Genomic DNA, 18,248 nt, shown 5'->3' on the forward strand with positions numbered 1-18,248 from the left:
ATCAACACAAATAATGATACTGTAATAATTGTCTTTGTGCCAAACAGCATCAAAACAAAAAGAATAATTGCTGAATTTTCAGAATATTGAGGCACTGGAAATCAACTACAGCAGCACAAGTGAAAGAATGGGCCAGTTATGACAAAAGTAATACAACTTTAACCAGATAAATAAAGTTGTTAGTTTTGAACATTGTACAATTGGAAAAGAGCAGGGACAGAAAAAAAATATTTTACCTGTTTTACCTAACTCATTACATAAATACAGACATACGGTCAGTCAGCCTTGTTAAATAACAGACAGGAAACCAGGAAGACATATTACCCATCAATTTCATCTGATCTGTTATTCAGTAGAATCCACCACAGTCTGAGTTCATCTGAGGTGGTTTCAAGGCAGAGGTCAATAGAATGAGGTCATCTTATCTCATCACTGCAGAATACAGTGAGCTCTGAGCACATAAAGGTTCTACTCAAAGGACTACAAAGTGGCTCTCTAATACCACATAAATAGGAAAACGAATAATTATCATCATGGAAATGCAACACACTCAGAACTACTAATAACATTGAAAATACATGATGTATTGAATATATGGTCTTAAACTATCACTTTACAAAAGAAGAACGCACCCACAGACATAGAAACTTTTTGCTTATCAGAAGCTCACATGCACAGTGAAACAGTAAAATGTCTGCTATCCAGAAGATATTATCAGTTTTATTCAGAACTTTTAGAGAACTCTCTTTATACAGTCGATCGAAATCCAGTTATTAGGTATATGAAACATAGTTGTGAGGATTGTCCTTATTTTTCCAATTCAAAGGTGCTTTCAAACGAGCACTCGGTGTTTTTATTTTGAAAACCGGATGTTAATGTTGTAGTTCCCAAATCAGTTTGACCACGGAGAAACGAGGGTCAGATAACTTGACCGCAGTATATGAAAGTACCTTGAAAACAAATCAATAAAACTTGCTTACGTATGAGAACACTAGGTTAACACTGTACTACAGCACCAATGATGAAGAAATATTAAGGAATTAACAATTTACTACGCCCAAAACAACGAGGTTTAGACAAAGCTTTCCAAACTATACAGAAATACTATAACAAGTATGCACTGTAAAAACACTACAACAAAACAATATACTGTATGTTTCGTACTTACATTGTATGTCTACACCCCCAAAACAAGGAACCTGCTGCAGCACAAGCTAACGTCTCTCTGTGATGCTAGGCTAGCATCTGCACTAATTAGCAACAGGTGTGTTCCCACTTCCTAAAGTGGACCATTCCGCAGTAGAGTGGGTCATACCACTCTCGTGGGGGTGTAAATAGTTCACCTAATTTGAACTCTCTCAGGTTCGAGTGTTGCTTGCAAAACTCTGGGTTATTTTGTTTTATTGAAAATTAAATTAACTTAAATCTATAATGAAAATATGTATCATGTTTTTGTAGCTGTAGAAATTAAATAGGAATATTGTTTGGAGCCGAAAAACACCAGCAGGCAATTAAAATGGGCCATGGGAGGAAGTGTTGACTTTATTTAAAAAGAAAGAAAGAAACTGAGATGAAAAAAATGATGACCATTGACTTTGATTATTAATATATGACTTTGTCTCCAAATATAATTTAAAAAAATATAAAGAATGAAAGTAATGTTTTAAGTTTGCTTTGAGTATTTTGTTTTTACATAACTTTTTTCTACATTTAAAATGAGAGTTTGAGAGGTTTGTTGTGAAGTCAGCAGACAATCATGTGGTTTTAACTTCTATTTCCTGTTGAACTCTTTTCTGTGTCTGTTTATTATTAGCTCCAGTAAGAGACAGAGGTTTGCCAAATAGAGTTAAGTAAACAGGGACTGGGGGGTGACTGACACATGTTTCCAATGATCGTGAGCGTACAGTCCATCATTACTCTCTCATTCTCTGCTCTCACACAGCACTGGCAACATGAAGATGCGGCAGGTCGTCGTCCCGCTGCTCGCTCTGCTCGCTCACGCTTTGGCTGCTGAAGGTGAGTAACATTAAAGTTTAACCAGTGTATGTACAGTAAAGAGGGGATGCAGCAGTGTAATATTCGGTTGTTTATATTTACTCATGTTAAAACTATTTACAAATAACACAATTCTTTTTTTCCTGATACCGATATCACAAACTCGAAAATCTACCGATACTAGTCCGATACAGTCATTTTAGACCATTTTTGACGTATGACGCAGTTAAGAACACATTTGTGCTGAGTCGTTTCAAAGCCATACTTCTCAAACTGTGCAACAAATATTGGTCTCCCCAAAAAGAAGAAATAAACAGTCCAAACATGACATGACTAAAATGCTTTTGCTGATTTGTATTTACATATTTTACAGTCTGTACATAGTGAAGCATGTGATTTATAGGCTTTTTGGATTTAAACATTTTATCTGTCCGATGTCCAATTCAGTGATTTTGACCAGTATCGGACCAATACTGATACTGACTGATACAGATTACCCACCTCTTGTTTAAATCCCTTGTTCTTCTCTTGTTTAATTTTTAAAACATCTTAATGATTTTTAAGTGTCAACTAATATAGTCTATACAGATACTATCTTTGTGGATGTGGTTTTCATGTAAGCCCCCATTGGTTTCTACCACACCCTCACTCGTAACGTTTTACTACAATTTCTTGTCATTCTTCTGATATTTTGTGTGAAATCAATTAAAACAAATACAATTTTTAGAGAAAGCCCATCACATAAAGCCAGAAAAGTATACATGTATTTAATATACAGAGAGGGAAAATGCTGTTATTCCATTCAAATTGAGATTTATGATCTAAAGAAGGCAGTTTATCAGGTCAGAGGAAGACTATACAAATGAAATAAGAGAGATAACATGTTTTGTTTTCATCTTGTTTGAAGAGTCCTGTATGGGCCGCTGTGACAATGGCTTTGACGCTCAGAGGCAGTGCCAGTGTGACTCCATGTGCAAGTATTACAAGAGCTGCTGCTCTGACTTTGACGTCACCTGTGGGATGATGAGTAAGACGCCTCTCTGCTCAACTGTCAAGTGGTGTAAAAAAAAAAAAGGATGATGATATTCTTAATTATTTCATTTTTATCCCGCTTTTTCAGCTCGCGGAGACACATTTTCTTTCGCAGAGGATGATGATGATAGTGATGATGATGGAGCGACTGAAGGCACCACACCCTCTTCCAGACGGTCTTCCACCACAGGCGGTCGTCACGTGACACCCACACCACAGCCCGCCTCAGACTTCAGACCACAGCAGCCTCCAGAGACCTCAGTGGAAATGAGCAAACCGCCGCGACGCACAGACACCATGGTTCAGAGAGTCCCCGTTAGACAGAGGACACCCACTACACCCACTACACCCACTACACCCACTACACCCACTACACCCACTGTCCGACCTACAAAGAAGGTCCTCTTCACAACCCGACTGCCTGAGGCTGATACAGGAGCTGAGACGACAACTGTCTCAGCTGTCACCACAGGCCCCACTGAAGCCCCTGACCCAGACGCTGAAGTCTGCAGTGGGAGACCTTTTGACTCTTTTATGCAGCTGAAAAATGGCTCTATATTTGCCTTCAGAGGTGAGCGATTATTGACCTAACCCTCTTGTTCTTACAATGACATCAGGCAGAAGTATGGCTCTGGGAAGCACTTATCTACACAGCCACGTTTAGATTTAATAATACAAAGCCCAAGAATAGCAAGAGCAAGGCAGTGGCTTTTAATTTGTTCCCCTTATTTGAGATGCATGTTTGGTTTTTCTACAGCTTTTTGCCCGTTTGCTATAAGCTTATTGTTCGCCTTTTTAATTTAGGAGAACATCCTCAACTTGAAATCCTTGGAAATGCTTTAAATTTCAATGTTGTGTTGGACCTCGCTTGGGTGTGGTTATTATACAATCATTTTGAGTTTGTACGTATTCATACAAGTATACATGTATTGCAGCTTTAAGGGGCCGGAAAAGCATGAAAACTGACCTTAAAATTGCTTGAAAAATGCTTGAATACAGCCTTACACTCTTAGAAATAAAAGTGCTAAGTAGAACCATATAAGGTTCTTCGGCTTGTCCTCATAGGAGAACCCTTTTTGGCTTCAGGTAGAACCTTTTTATAAAGGTTCCACCTGGAACCCTTTTAAAACCCTTTATTCAGGAAAGGGTGTTTAAAGGGTTCTCTGGATCAAAATGGTTCTTACTGGAACCATTGGCGTTACCAAGAACCCTTGAAAAACCCTTTCTTTGGGAAAGGGTTTTTCAGAAGCAAATGGTTCCAGGTAGAACCTCAGCCCTTGTAGAAGGACACTTTTGGATCCCTTATTTCTAAGAGTGTAGAACATGTGTATGAACCCTGAATATTGGCGTCTTCATGAGGTGTGTGGCTTTGTTAAGTAGAGGAATTACTTGTGTGCGTCTCCTAGGGAAGTATTTTTTTGAGCTGGACAACAAGTCCGTTGCGCCTGGTTATCCAAAGCTCATTAAGGACGTGTGGGGCATGGACGGTCCAATCGATGCTGCTTTCACTCGAGTCAACTGTCAAGGAAAGACCTACATCTTCAAGGTGGGGGACGACACACGGAAAATGATCCGTTATTGATTTGACCAGCTTGTGAGAAGACTATTGCTGTGATTAAATTACTGTTTAAATGAATCAATAGGGAAACAAGTACTGGAGGTTTGATAATGGCGCCCTGGAAGATGATTATCCTCGAGCTATCAACGTGGGCTTTGACAAAATCCCTGATCACGTGGATGCAGCTTTTGCCCTCCCTGCCTCTGGTCACCACGGAAAAGAGAGAATTTATTTTTTCAAAGGTGCAGATAAGTCGTCATATATATATATATATATGTATATATATATATATAAGTACAAAAAAGATACTGAAATGTCACGGCTTCTTTTTGCTTTCCCCAGACGATCAGTATTACATGTATGAGTTCTTGCACCAGCCGTCACATGGGGAGTGTATCACCATGTCTGAGAGGTTCCCATCCACGCTCTTCAGGCGCTACACTGACTTATACGACAACAACTATGAAAGTTTCTTCAGCGAGCTCTTCTCTGACTGTGAGTTGTTGATCATCTCTGAATTTCCTGGACTGGAGGCAGGTTTCTTTAATTTTAGTTTCATGGTTTTTTATTCTATCTTACTTCAGTGCCTCAGCATCATGACCATCACCACTTCATCAACAAAGACTGGAAGGGCCTTAAGTCCCCGGTGGATGCTGCCATGGCAGGCAGGATCTATGTGACTCCCCGGAGGACGGCACCACGCCGCAACGACTACAACCGTGACCAGTGGTGGAGCCAGCAGTACGGACAGCAGTACGGACAGCAGTATGGACAACAGTATGGACAACAGTATGGACAACAGTGGGGTCACAGGAGGCAAAGCCGTTCACCCTTCTGGGGCACCATGGCTGAGCAGGGGATGAAGGAGATTGTCGAAAGGGGGATGGAGCTGGAACGGAGGTTGGCAGAGAGGAGAATGGAAATGGAGGAGAGGTTGGGGAGAGACTGGGACAGAAGGTGGGACCAGGACTGGGACCAGGACAGACGGAGAGACCGATACAACCAGAACAACAGGGGCAACTACGACTCCAGATACGACCGGTCGTACTGGGACAGACAGAGGAATCTGCCCATCCAGAGCGTCTTCTTCTTTAAAGGAGGTAACACGAGGAGAGATTCAGCCGCAGACAAAACAGTTGCAACACAATATTTATCCACTTCACCTTTAGACCTCAGAATGTTGCAACCAGAGTTGTTCCGTATGGCCTTACATGAATGTCCTGTGTACACAAACACTGAGATTACCGTCAGCCCTGCTACTCACAATAACATCCCTTTATCTGAATTTTTTTTTGTTTAAAATGACGTAAGATCAGAAAATGGTGTCCAAAACCTAAAAGTTATTAATTTTTTTATTTAAAATTATATTATATATACACAAACATGTGTAAATTATTAAATATATGATTGAGTTGGACATACAATGGAGAAAAGACTTTGTCAAGCATCACTTTTTATGAACAGAGAAGCTGCAACAACAACAACAACAGTATTTCTTATTGGATATCTATCATATCCTCATGGACATTATCAAATCAAACGCAATTTATTGTCAAATTGGGAAAATTCATTAAACCAGGGGTGAAGAGAGTACATAGAGGTAGCGTATTAGTGTATATAAACAACAAAGAAAAAACTTTTAAATGAAGGGATGAAGAGTTAGTTAATGTGCAGTGAAGGGGAAGTCATTCATGTTATAAAAGCTCAGTATAACTCGTTTCACATGCTGTGTATTAGTCCACATGAAAAAGAAACACATGCCTCACTATTACACTCACTGTTTGTGTATTTCTGCTCATGACCTTGACTTATGTTGTTTTTAAGAGTGCTGGTAGTGCTTTCAGTTAGAAATTGACACAAAAGCCACAAGTTCATATTCTTTAACCGGAGAAAAACATGCCGTTATGGTACAAGACATAATGACTGACTGCCTTGTTTATGTGTCTTCTAGATAAATACTACAGAGTGGACCTGAGTACCAAGAGAGTGGACCCTGCCGTGCCTCCATATCCCAGATCCATCGCTAACTTCTGGCTCGGCTGCTCAGACACCAAGGGAGCAGAGAAGTAATAGTGTTCCGTATTATATGGATCATTTTGACTAAAACGTGGTCCATTTTCACTCAGACATGTTCAGTGTAACAAATTAACTTTAGTGAATATCGATTAGTGAAATCCATGCGTGCGCCGCTCGTTGTGACCAAAGTTCAACAGGTTGAGCTTCTGAACTCTGACCTCCTTTATCAAACACGACTGTCAGTGTAAAACTGTAAAACAATGTTTATTTGAAACACTTAATCATATTTTATACATTCACAGTGTATGTTAAATTCATCATGTTTATGAGTATTTTTTTCTCTTCATTATTATTTGTGAACATATATACAGTGATGTGAACATATAAAACACTCTAGGTATGACACAAGAGGTCATAAAAACCTTGCAGCATGATATGAGGTCAGAGGTCACTGGTTGTAGATGTGAAAACACTTTCAGGATCCCAGTTTTCTAACAAAATGTAAAACTGTAATCCTTACAAAACAACCCAGGGTTGATGGTTCGGCCTTTAACAGGACATTATGTGCAAGGACTTACTTTTGTTTGCATATTCACGACTTGTTTTTGTTCGCAAAAAACATTGTTTTTCATGGTAAATAAAACGTCAGGACATCAGAAAGTCTTCCGATTCTCATTCTGTAAACACTGTGCTGAACTCCTGTTTCTATGTTTGTCCCCTTTCTGACTAAAGCAAACACAACTATTACAGTACTTGTTCTCATATAACGTATAAACACTTGTGCATTACTGCAGCAAATAAAAGCCATTTTCACTCACTTGTCGCAGTACTCTCTTCATATAAAAATAAAGACGATGGAAGCAACAAGTGGTGTGTCTTATAGGACTCAAGCTGGACCTGATCGATCCATCCATCTTCTACCACTTATCCAAGGTCGGGTCGCGGGGGTAGCAGCTTGAGCAGAGAAGCCCAGACTTCCCTCTCCCCGGCCACTTCGTCCAGCTCTTCCGGGGGGGAATACCGAGGTGTTCCCAGGCCAACAAAGAGACAGAGTCTCTCCAGCGTGTCCTGGGTCTTCCCCGGGGGCCTACTCCCAGTGGGACGTGCCCGGAACACCTCACCAGGGAGGCGTACAAGAGGTATCCTAACCAAATGCCCGAGCCACCTTATCTGGCTTCTCTGTGGAGGAGCAGCGGTTCTACTCTGAGAAACTCATTTCGGCCACTTGTATTTGCGATCTCGTTCTTTCGGTCACTTAGTATCTAAGTTCGGTACTAGTATCTCGGGGTCTTCTTCACGTGTTAAAAATAAATGCTGTGTCTGTATCACAGACTTTATATAAGTAAATGTAAGTATACAGGAACATGGTCTTCCAGTTAAAAGGGGGGAAACACAGGAAGTAACAGTTTCCTGATCTCAATCACTCGTCTTTTCCTAAGTTTCAAATGTTGTCAGTTTTGTTTGGTATGTTCCCATTTATAGGGAAATGGACAATAAAGCACAGCATATGAGTGGACACCAGCGTGATTGACAGCTAGTGCAGTCCAATAGGTGCCTGGTTGCAGGTGACGTCTGTGAATGTCCACCTTTACAAACTGACTGACGTGGGTCAAATCTTGAATCTGAAGGCTGCACCACGTGAGAGAGAGTTTTGTCCATTTTTATAAACAGTCTGACGTCTGTGTTAAGCTCAGACCTGCTGATGATGTTGTTTAGTGGAGGTTCACGAGTGGTTAATCATGACATTTTCATAGCAGGGTTCATCACTCCCACTGACCACTGCTCCTTCGTTGGCGATGACCTCAGTCAGACTCGCGGCGTCTCCTGTTGGCCCCACAGTAAGGTAGCTGCTCTCGGTTTGTCCTGCGCTGGAGTCCTCGTGCCTCGTGTCACCCTCAGCCGTCAGAGCTGACCCCGAAACCATCTCCGGCACGCTTTTCAAAATGGACGACAGCGGCCTTTTCGGCGTGCTGCTGTCCGGCAGTGGAACGTCACTGGCGTTTGTCGTGTCGCAGGAGTTGTGGGCAGCGTGCTTTCGCCTTATGGGCTTACACACAGCAGCAGGAACCTCCCCTCCTGATGGCCCTCCCTGCTCCCACGCGCTCGCCCGAGCGCCGAGCTTCCTCCTCGGCGGCTTGTTAATCCCCTCTCCTCCCTTGGTCTTGACCTTGCCGGTGTCCTGCTCTCTTTGTCTCTGAATGCTGCCGAGTCTTCGCAGCATGGCCTGAACGGGGCCGTCGGAGCTCGTGTCTGAGACAGGTCTGCCCGCTTTACCCACCGTCACGTACACTGTGGTGACTTTATCTGGAGCAGCGACCTGAGCACTGGAGCCAGATGTTGGCAGCTGGTTCCCTTTCTGGGCAGCTGTGTTGGGCGTAGTCTGTCTTCTTCCTGCCGAGCCGGGGACCTGGGAGGTAGCTTGGGATGGGGTTCTATCTTCTTCCTCGTCCCCTGCTTCATAGATTGACTCCTGGCTGTCTGTTGCATCCACTGCATCTTCCTTCTCAGCAGCCTCTGCTGCGTCTTCTTCTCCGGGTCTCGCCGCACTCCCCTGACTTTGGAGGGCAGACAGCATCAAAACGCCCCAGGAGGTTTTAGGTTTGGTGCGGGGGAGAGCGTCCTGAGCAGAGCCACGTCTTTCTTTAGGGCTGAAGCGCGTGCCCTCTGCAAAAGAGACAGACGGCCTCTTTGACTTGGCAATGCTGGATGTACGTGGGATGTTGAAAGGCGAGGTGATGTCCTCACTGCTGAAGCCAGACGGGTCTAAGAACATGTTACACTTTGAGCTCATCTCCTGGAACTCACCGCCTGCCACCGCTGGGATGTCTGTCACAGTCAGGGACGGACACAGACGACAAAGGGCATGAATTAGGGGTCATTCAAATACAGCATCTGAAAACTCTACCAGACAGAACATGGGACCTGCTGAGATGAGTGAAGTTGCCACAGCTCATGGTTCGAATTAGGAGGGAGTGAAGGGGAGCGTGGCTCCTGTGAATAGGACACAAGCCTAAACGCCTACTTTGAGAGTTGAGATTCCAGAAATAAATAACCGAATCATAGTCAAATATATCAATATGCATTGTGTTGCTCATTACATAGCAATTTCTGAACGTTTGTCAACGTCTCCACTAATAAAACTAATTGCTCCACTCAAATCACCCACAATTTAATGTTACGTTCTCTCTTAAACTTCTCACAGAGACTGTATTAAATCACTGAAAATAGATATCTATAGAAAATAGATTACCAGTGCTGTTAGATGCATGTAGAGGACAAGGAGGAAAATAACTTGCTGAGTTTGGATGCATCCTCTCCTTCACCAACTGATTCAGGAGCTTTATCTGACTCACTCCTGGTCCTGGGGAGCCACTGTTCCACATGTTTTAGATGTTTCCCTGCTCTAACAAACCTGATTCAAATGGTCAGCTCGTCAATAAGCTCTGCTGAAGCCTGATATCATTTGAATAAGGTGTGTTGGAGCAGGGAAACGTGCAGGACAGTGGCTCCCCAGAACCAGGAGTGAGAAACCCTGGTCTAAATGATGGAGGATCAAGGTTTATTTCAGAGTCGACAAAGACTCTGATGTGTATAAATGTGTCTATAGATAGACTTTTTTTTTTGGTTGTTTTTTTTTAACTCTACCTCTTGTTTGTATATTATATTGTAATTTGCTTCATATTATCTATATATTTATTTTATGCTTATATTTAATGTTAAATGCTACTTTAGTTCTTTAAATTCCTTGAGCTTATATGTATACACCGTAGGGGCAGAGGGAGGCGCTATTTCAATTCAATGTATATGTCCTGTACATGCAGTGAAATGACAATCAAGTTGACTTTGACTTCTTTTGTCCGACTGTCAAAAGGCGTGTTGAAAGCATTCGCTTCCAAAAAGTTTGGATAATTTCCTCCTAGAAAACTGGGTCACTCTCATTTGTCTGTATTTCTTTGTGTTTTTTTGTGTGTGTAAGAGATGCTGCATGTGAACGACCTTGTGGGCACTTCTGCTCACCACCACAATGATGGGCAATGAACGTTTTGTGGACAAAAAAAAGTGTCCGTGTACCTTCTCTTGGAGGGACACAGTAGAGAGCCTCTCCCTCTTCCACATCGCTGTCGAAGGACGAGCCCTCGGTCACCCAGCCTGAAGACGGAGGCTCGATGAAGCTGTGGTTGAAGGTCAGCTCTGGGTCGTGGTGAGACACTGTGTGTGTGTGTGTGTGTGTGTGTGTGTGTGTGTGTGTGTGTGTGTGTGTGTGTGTGTGTGTGTGTGTGTGTGGTATGAATAGAGAAGGAAATGTTAGGCAAATCTATACAAACCCCGTCAACTTCATATTTTCAGTTTGAAGTGTGTGTTGTATTATACTGTTAATGCAGTTGTGGGGGATTTTGAAATAAATTAAACAGTTGAAACCAATTAAATTCAATTGAACAATAGTTAAATAAAACATTTCTATATTATCTACATTATTTTAACTTCAAAAATGCATAACTCAGATAACAATGAACATCATTTCCTTTGTCGTGATTTACAATACAGTACATCACGTGCTGCACGTGAATTAGTGTGCGCTTATTGCATTGTGTTGTCAGACTGACCAGTGACACGAGGCAGACCAGAGGACCAGTTGGAGATACAGGGCAGAGCAGCGCTGATGTTTGCCAGGACGCTGTAGACGTGATATTTCATCCGAACAGACAATCCTCCCTCAGCCACAGTCGCACTATAGGAGTTAAGATTAGAAAGTATATCAGTTATATGTATATGTGCTGTACCACGCCGCCAACGCTGAATCTGTGCTGATTGTAAGAACAGAACAAAAGAAAATATCTTTATTTACAGTGGCTTAAGTGTATGTGAAGGCTGAAACGTCCAGGATAGCCTGCACTAAATAAAAACCTGCTTTTGTGAGGTTTCTTTCCGAGTCTGTGTTTTTTCAGGGTGCAGGTCATTTGTTGATATTTGCATATTCCATTCCTATGCAGAGCAGATTACAAGTCACTGTTTCGGTAACAGTGGGCAGAAGTTTCCAGCCTCCCTTCAATTCATATATAAACGAGTTTTCAGGGCAATTTAGGTAATGGGGGTTGCAGAAGGTCTAATAGTCATGTTGTGATCTGTTCATTCATTGCCACTAAAAAATATAACACCTTATTCTACCTCTTTACGACATGAATTAAGATTTTTTTTTTTACATAAGGTGTTAATACGTGCTTAATATTTACTAATAAAGGGCTAGTATGCTACTTATATGCATGTTAGTAAACACCTAGATAATGGTGAATGTGTTCCCTAATCTAAAGTGTTTCAATGATAATCTGTATTTTCAAAAGAATCTCTATGCCCCTGTTAAAGTTTATGTGTACTAACATGTACTGATTTTTTACAAAATCTAACATTACTAGACATTCTGCTGTAGAGTAACCCTGCACTCCTGGTTATTTCTATCTTCTACTCAAAGAGAGTGGATGACTGTGCGGCACAGACCTGTCTTTGCCACGGACAGGACCTTCTCCACAACACAAACAGCAGCAGAGCACGGCCAGCAGCAGCAGGAGCAGAGGGACCAGAACACCTGCCAGTACAGCACTCCTGCCACCTGAGACACAAACACAGAGACTGGTCCATGTGCAAGAGGATGATGCATGCATGGATGGATGGATGGATGGATGGATGGATGATGAAGGACATACTGTTGGGGCAGACTCCAGTGACTGGATGGCAGCCGACTCCCTCGCCACAGTCACAGACGGAGGAGCAGTTGAGGCCGAACTGAAGGGCAGAACAGCTGCTGTTACAGCTGAGAAAATACAAGAAAAAAAAAAGGAAAAGAAAGAAATCCCACAATTGCATCATCACGGCAAACAAACAATCGAGTGTTGAGTGACGTTAGTCTGTTCAACAAACACTGGAAGTTCTACTGACTAATAATAAACAGCGTGGTCTCAACAGAGAACAGAACTAAAAGGTGTGATTATTTTTAGAGTTCCGAGGGACATTTTGCACCATTTCCACTTTCTTATTATCAAGCCATTTTGTCTGTGTTGAATAAATATAGCTCAGATTTGCCAGAGGAAATTAATTTTTGGAAAAAAAATTGTTTTTTTAGGTGTGTCGTAGCAGGGAAACACCTAAAACATGGAGGACAGTGGCTCCTCAGGATTAGTGAGAGTGAGAAACGCTGATCTCGATGATCAGTGAACAATGTGACAGAATTTCACTTGTTCACAAGTATTTCTGTAACACATGATTCCCACACTCTGCTGCCCCTCACAACCATTATATATAAGATAATATGAGCTCTGCTGCTCACCTCTCTCCCTGGAAGCCTGGCTCACAGACACATCTTCCTGTCACATGATGACAGTTACCATGGATACAGGGATTACACAGGAAGCTGCAGGCGTCTCCAAATGTTCTGTCAGAGCAGGCGTCCTCACATCTGGGTGAGACAGGGCGTTACGACACTAATACACAAACACACAGACTCGCTACTCATTTTCAAAACTGCTGTGGAAGTGTAAAATATGCAAAGACTGGGGTCATAACACAGATTCACACAGATTGAGGTTTAAATAATTTCTACGGACCATAAAGACAAATTGCTCATAATAAAAACTGCAAAAATTAATACTTTTTTTCCTCCAATTGTCTAATAATAAGCACAGGCTGGACTAAATGTCCTAGTAATACATTTTCTGCGGAATTTATTTGAAAAGCTTTGTAGTAAATTAGTTGAATAATAGAGAAAAACACATTACAAGTATTTGTGATTTGTTGGATTTAGGCAGAGGTAGAAAGGTACTTCACTAAATCACATCCATTACCGAGGACAGGTGAATGTTGTGACCTTTGACCCATTCTGACTGATACATTACATGTTTAAATATTTTACTCTGTCAGAAATTTACTTTGTAACTCATTAAAAACAACTCATGTGAGATTTGTGTGGAAAAAAATAACTAAGTAACTTTTACTCTGAGTACATTCGTAAACAGGCTACTTTTTTTTACTTTAATTTCAGTACATTTTAGACCAGTACTTTTACATCTACTTAGGTTAAATGTCATCAAAATAGTGGTACTTTTACGCTGAGTTTGTTGGAGGTGGATGCTGATTTTGCTGCTTGAGTACAGCAGCTATATTGGACACAGCTTCAGCTGATGGGATGAGTAAACTGTTTATAAACTACATACTAATGAGTATTCATGCGTTATAAATGATGAATTCAATATTTATGAATGCTTAACTAATGCTAACAGTGTGTACTTAACAGGGCCGTCCCAAGGCATAAGCGAACTAAACCGCTGCTTAGGGCCCCGTGACCACTAGAGGGCCCCCAAGAGCAATTGACTAAAAATGGATAGTTTATTTAGAATTTTTCTCCCCATTTTTACCAAAGTTTTTTCAAAGTTTTTTCCATAGTCGTCAGATGTGATTATTTAACTTTATATTTTATTTATAAACCATTTTTATTACCTTGTTTCCGGGTGCCTCTGTTGATTTACATTATTATTTGTTTGATATGTATTTGTTTATTTTATTTAATGCTGTGTTTTTTACATATAAAAGTCAAATCTTTGTATTACAGGAGCGAATTTTGCATCTCCCCCAAAGATTGTGCACATTTTTAGATTTTTGGTTTGGTTTGGTTTGGTTTTATGTATTGATTCTCTGTGTCAACAGTAGGGGGAGTTGCTGATTTTGCCAAATATTAATTGAAAGATTTAGTTTTACAAGTGCATTTGTATTTGTGACAGAAAACCTTATAAAGTGTTACAAAAAATTAAAAAAACATATTTGCACACCTGGGTCCAGTCCATCCAGGGTCACAACTCCAGCATTTTCCAGTTTTGGGGTCACATGGTTCATTTTTCCTGCAGCGTGGACACTGTGCTTGGCAGCCGTCGCCGTAAAAACCGCTCGGGCAGGGGCGGTCACACGACGTCCCGTTCCAGCCAGGCTCACAGGCCGCACAGGCTCCGTCAGTGTCAGAGCAGATCTGGTTGTCTTTACAGTACCCACAGCTATACGGACAAAGTGATAGAAAATGACATAAAAAAAAAAAACACACACACACACAGAGGCACAGCTTGTAAACAGGCACGGCGGGCAACTGCTTGGGGGCCCGAGCCGATAGGGGGCCCCCGACACTCAGAGACTGAGGGCTGTTTTTAGTGAAATGTGCAGTGACCAGCCGCCTCCCCGTATTTGCAGTGTAATGTATTCTTTTTACTAAGTTTATATAGTTTTTAAAAGCTTCTTACAGTATTTTATTGTTCTTTACATTCATATTTTCACATACTTTTTAATTACAAGGTTTTTCCATGTTATTTCATTCATTTTGAAAAAAATATACATTTTCAACGCATACATTTTTCGTTGGTGTCAGATTATTTGTAACATAATGGTGATGAACCCTGGTTGGAAGGGCCCCCTGGGAATTTTTGCTTAGGGCCCCTATAGACCCTAGAATCGCCTCTGCACACACATGTGTGTGTACACTTACACCCCCCCACACACACACCTACCTCATTTTACACCCGCTGCCATACCTCCCAGACTCACAGGGCAGGTTACAGTAGACACCCTGGAAGCCCGGCTGACACTGACACTGACCGCTAACGGGGTCACAGCTGCTGTGCGTGAGGTCACAGTTGCATCGCCGGTCACAGCTGGGGCCCCACCAGCCCGACTCGCAGTCACACACACCTGTGCGCTGATTGCAGTCCGACAGGTAACAGCTGCAGGTGACGGGACACTTCAGCCCCCAGTGTCCTCGCTGGCACTGACACCGGCCCGTCAGCTGGTCGCAGCCCGGGCCCACTGAGCCACCGCTGACGCACAGGCACGGCTTGGAGCAGGTGGAAGTCCACCAGCCTTCATCGCAGGTGCAGTTGCCGTGCACGGGGTGGCAGTGGCCGTGGCGGGTGCACTTGCACGCGTACTGGCACAGTGGACCCCAGCGGTTAGAGTTGCACGTGCATTCGCCGGTGGCAGCGTGACAGCGGCCGTATGGGTGGCACCGGCATACCTGACGACAGTCTGAACCCCAGAACTCAGGCGGACATCCTGTATAAGCAAAAATTAAAATGTTTTAATTATACACTACTGTATAATTATACCTATGCCATTTTTGTGTGTTTTCCATTAAAAGTCACACTTTCATTCATCAAAAGAGTTGCAAAATGAATAGAAAATATAGTCAAGACATTGTCAAGATTAGAAATAAGGATTTTTATTCAAAATAATACTTTTGCCCTATCGTCAAAGAACCAGGAAAAACTGTTTTCAGCTGTGCTAACATCATTGCACAAGGGTTTTCTAATCATCCAATAGCCTTCTAATGTGATTAACAAACACAATGTACCATTAGAACACTGGAAATGGGCCTCTATACACCTATGTACATATTCCATTAAAAACTAGACGTTTGCAGCTAGAATAGTCGTTTACCACATTAACAATGTATAGAGTTCTGATTCATTTAATGTTATATTCATTGAAAACAAAGTGATTTTCCTTCAAAAATTAGGACATTTATAAGTGACTCCAAATTTTCAACGGTAGTGTAGACACCAGAGGTGTCAAACATAAGGCCCGTGGGCCAGAACCGGCCCGCCAGAGGGTCTGATCCAGCCCGCAGGATTAGTTGCTCTTGAAATACTATACTAAACTAAGTGTGCTATGTGTAAATGATAAATTTAGGGATAATATTATTGAAATTGCAGTTATTTTGTCAAAAAAGATGCTTCATTAAATGTAAAAAAAAAGGGAAAAAAGCTGCATGTGGCAAGGTATTATGATTGACAAACTGGTCTGGAGTTTTTCAGATACTGCTGATGAACTGGGCTTTTCATGCACAGTATAATCTGAAAAAAGAGAAAACATACAGCGAGCAGCAGTTCTCTGGGTGAAAATGCCCTGTTGATGCCAGAGGAGGTCAGAGGAGAATGACCAGACTGGTTTATAATGAACTAGAACAACCACTTTCTGGGCTGCAGCTACAGAAGACCACACTCCCTATTGTCTAGTGTAAAGTGGCCGGTGAGTGTATTTAAAACAGGTTTAATACTGGACTAGCACTTGGGTTAGTGTCTGTCTTCATCTGTGATGTGATAAAATAAGCATGATAGCTTATAGTATTAGCTGTCAATACTGCTTTTGCTTTGACTGTTATGACTATTGGTGCACAGGTATTGAACATTGGACCTTTAATAATACATATTTATCAATCACTCAGACTTTCCTTAGAAATTACTTTGCTAGAGAGCACTAATGGAGTGGTTTGGTCCTTTTACTGCATTGGTTCCAATGGCGGCCCGCAGAAACATGTCTGGCGGCCCGCAATGAATTACAGTTGATAGTTTTAATCCAGGAGCTACTAAACTGATTAAATGTTTATTGGACATTACTGGATACAGACCAATAAGTGTAAACTGTAGAACTGCAATCTTGTCATTAAAATGATTACAAATGGGATTTCCTTCTGGGTTTTTTTAGGTATCAAAACTTTGAGAACCCCTGTTTTACTGACTTTGAAAATGCAGTATTACTTTAATCTCACAAGACCATTGAGAGTCTTTTTTTTAACACAATAAAACTATTGAATGCAGCTCTGAAAACATTACCCATCATTCATCTGTGCTGTTCAGTGTCACTCACGTGTTTTACAGTGAGCTCCAAAGTAACCAGGTGGACAGCGACACACGCCGGGATACACACAGATCTCTTCCTTTACGCAGGCCTGCTCGCCCTCACACACAGCTGCACGGTGCACACACACACACACACACACACACACACACACACACAACAGTAAACAGTTAAAAACAAGGCAAAAGCATCATTTCTAGACTTCTGCGCAAAAGATGTTAAAACTCACGTATAGAGCATTCGTTTCCCGTTTGACTCCATCCAGTGCAACAGACGAGGGTAGAGGAGTCTCTGGATATGCAGAAAATCAACAGAAAATCAACATTTTTGAAACACAAAACGACACTCTGAGTGGCACAGGAGGGTCGATCTCCTAAAGAAATAATGTGTCCCAAGAACACTGAATTTATTTGAATTATTGATTGTTTGAGTTCAGTCAATTTTCACCAGATAAAAAAATAACAAAAAGGACAAAAATCTTAATTCCAAACCCAAGAAGGGTGTAGGCTGAAGCGCCCTACTTACATTACAAAATCATATTTTTTTACATAAACACGGTCATGGCTACACCACCAACTACAAATAAAGGATAATTTAGTTGTATTTCCATTAAATTCTTAATAGTTTTCTCCTGTTTGAGTGACAGAGAGATTTTTAACAGCTGTTTGAGTCTTCTACTTGGAGGTAACTGTCATTTTTTGTTCTTTATTGTATTCTGTATTCCCGAAACCTTAAAATATAAGTGTATTTAGTTAAATAGTCGGTAGGTCAAGCAATGCCAAAATGCCGTCATTGTTAACCAGAAAATGAAAATGACAACACTTTGTGAGTGAAGGTGAAGTTGTACCTGGCTTTGAGGCAGACGTTGTTCCCAGCAGGATCCAGACTGAGTGAGGAGGACAGGGAGCAGCAGAGCAGAGCGCTCAGAGCTCTGAGGAGAAAAACCATCTCCACACTAGTCCAAAACCAAATCCTGGTTCCTCTA

The 18,248-nt window shown here is 41.7% G+C and overlaps 2 protein-coding genes across 2 annotated transcripts; one reads left to right on the forward strand and one right to left on the reverse strand.

Annotated features, from left to right (window-relative positions):
• Positions 1-1,952: 1,952 nt before the first annotated feature.
• On the forward strand, positions 1,953-6,655 carry vtna (vitronectin a; the record flags this gene model as incomplete). The annotated part of the gene is made up of 8 exons (XM_083886945.1): positions 1,953-2,016; positions 2,903-3,022; positions 3,116-3,598; positions 4,434-4,573; positions 4,671-4,827; positions 4,928-5,080; positions 5,170-5,685; positions 6,537-6,655. The coding sequence occupies 8 exons, from the start codon at positions 1,953-1,955 to the stop codon at positions 6,653-6,655; spliced, it is 1,752 nt and encodes a 583-aa protein (XP_083743071.1).
• Positions 6,656-8,187: 1,532 nt separating this feature from the next.
• On the reverse strand, positions 8,188-18,211 carry scarf1 (scavenger receptor class F, member 1; the record flags this gene model as incomplete). The annotated part of the gene is made up of 11 exons (XM_083886430.1): positions 8,188-9,427; positions 10,673-10,810; positions 11,206-11,330; positions 12,095-12,206; positions 12,301-12,407; positions 12,921-13,049; positions 14,416-14,634; positions 15,139-15,679; positions 17,273-17,374; positions 17,493-17,554; positions 18,111-18,211. 11 exons carry the CDS (start codon positions 18,209-18,211, stop codon positions 8,325-8,327), a joined length of 2,739 nt encoding a protein of 912 aa, XP_083742556.1. The 3' UTR covers positions 8,188-8,324.
• Positions 18,212-18,248: the final 37 nt, after the last annotated feature.

This window comes from Microchirus variegatus (assembly GCF_963457635.1).
Source record: "Microchirus variegatus genome assembly, chromosome: 3".
NCBI lineage: Eukaryota > Metazoa > Chordata > Actinopteri > Pleuronectiformes > Soleidae > Microchirus > Microchirus variegatus.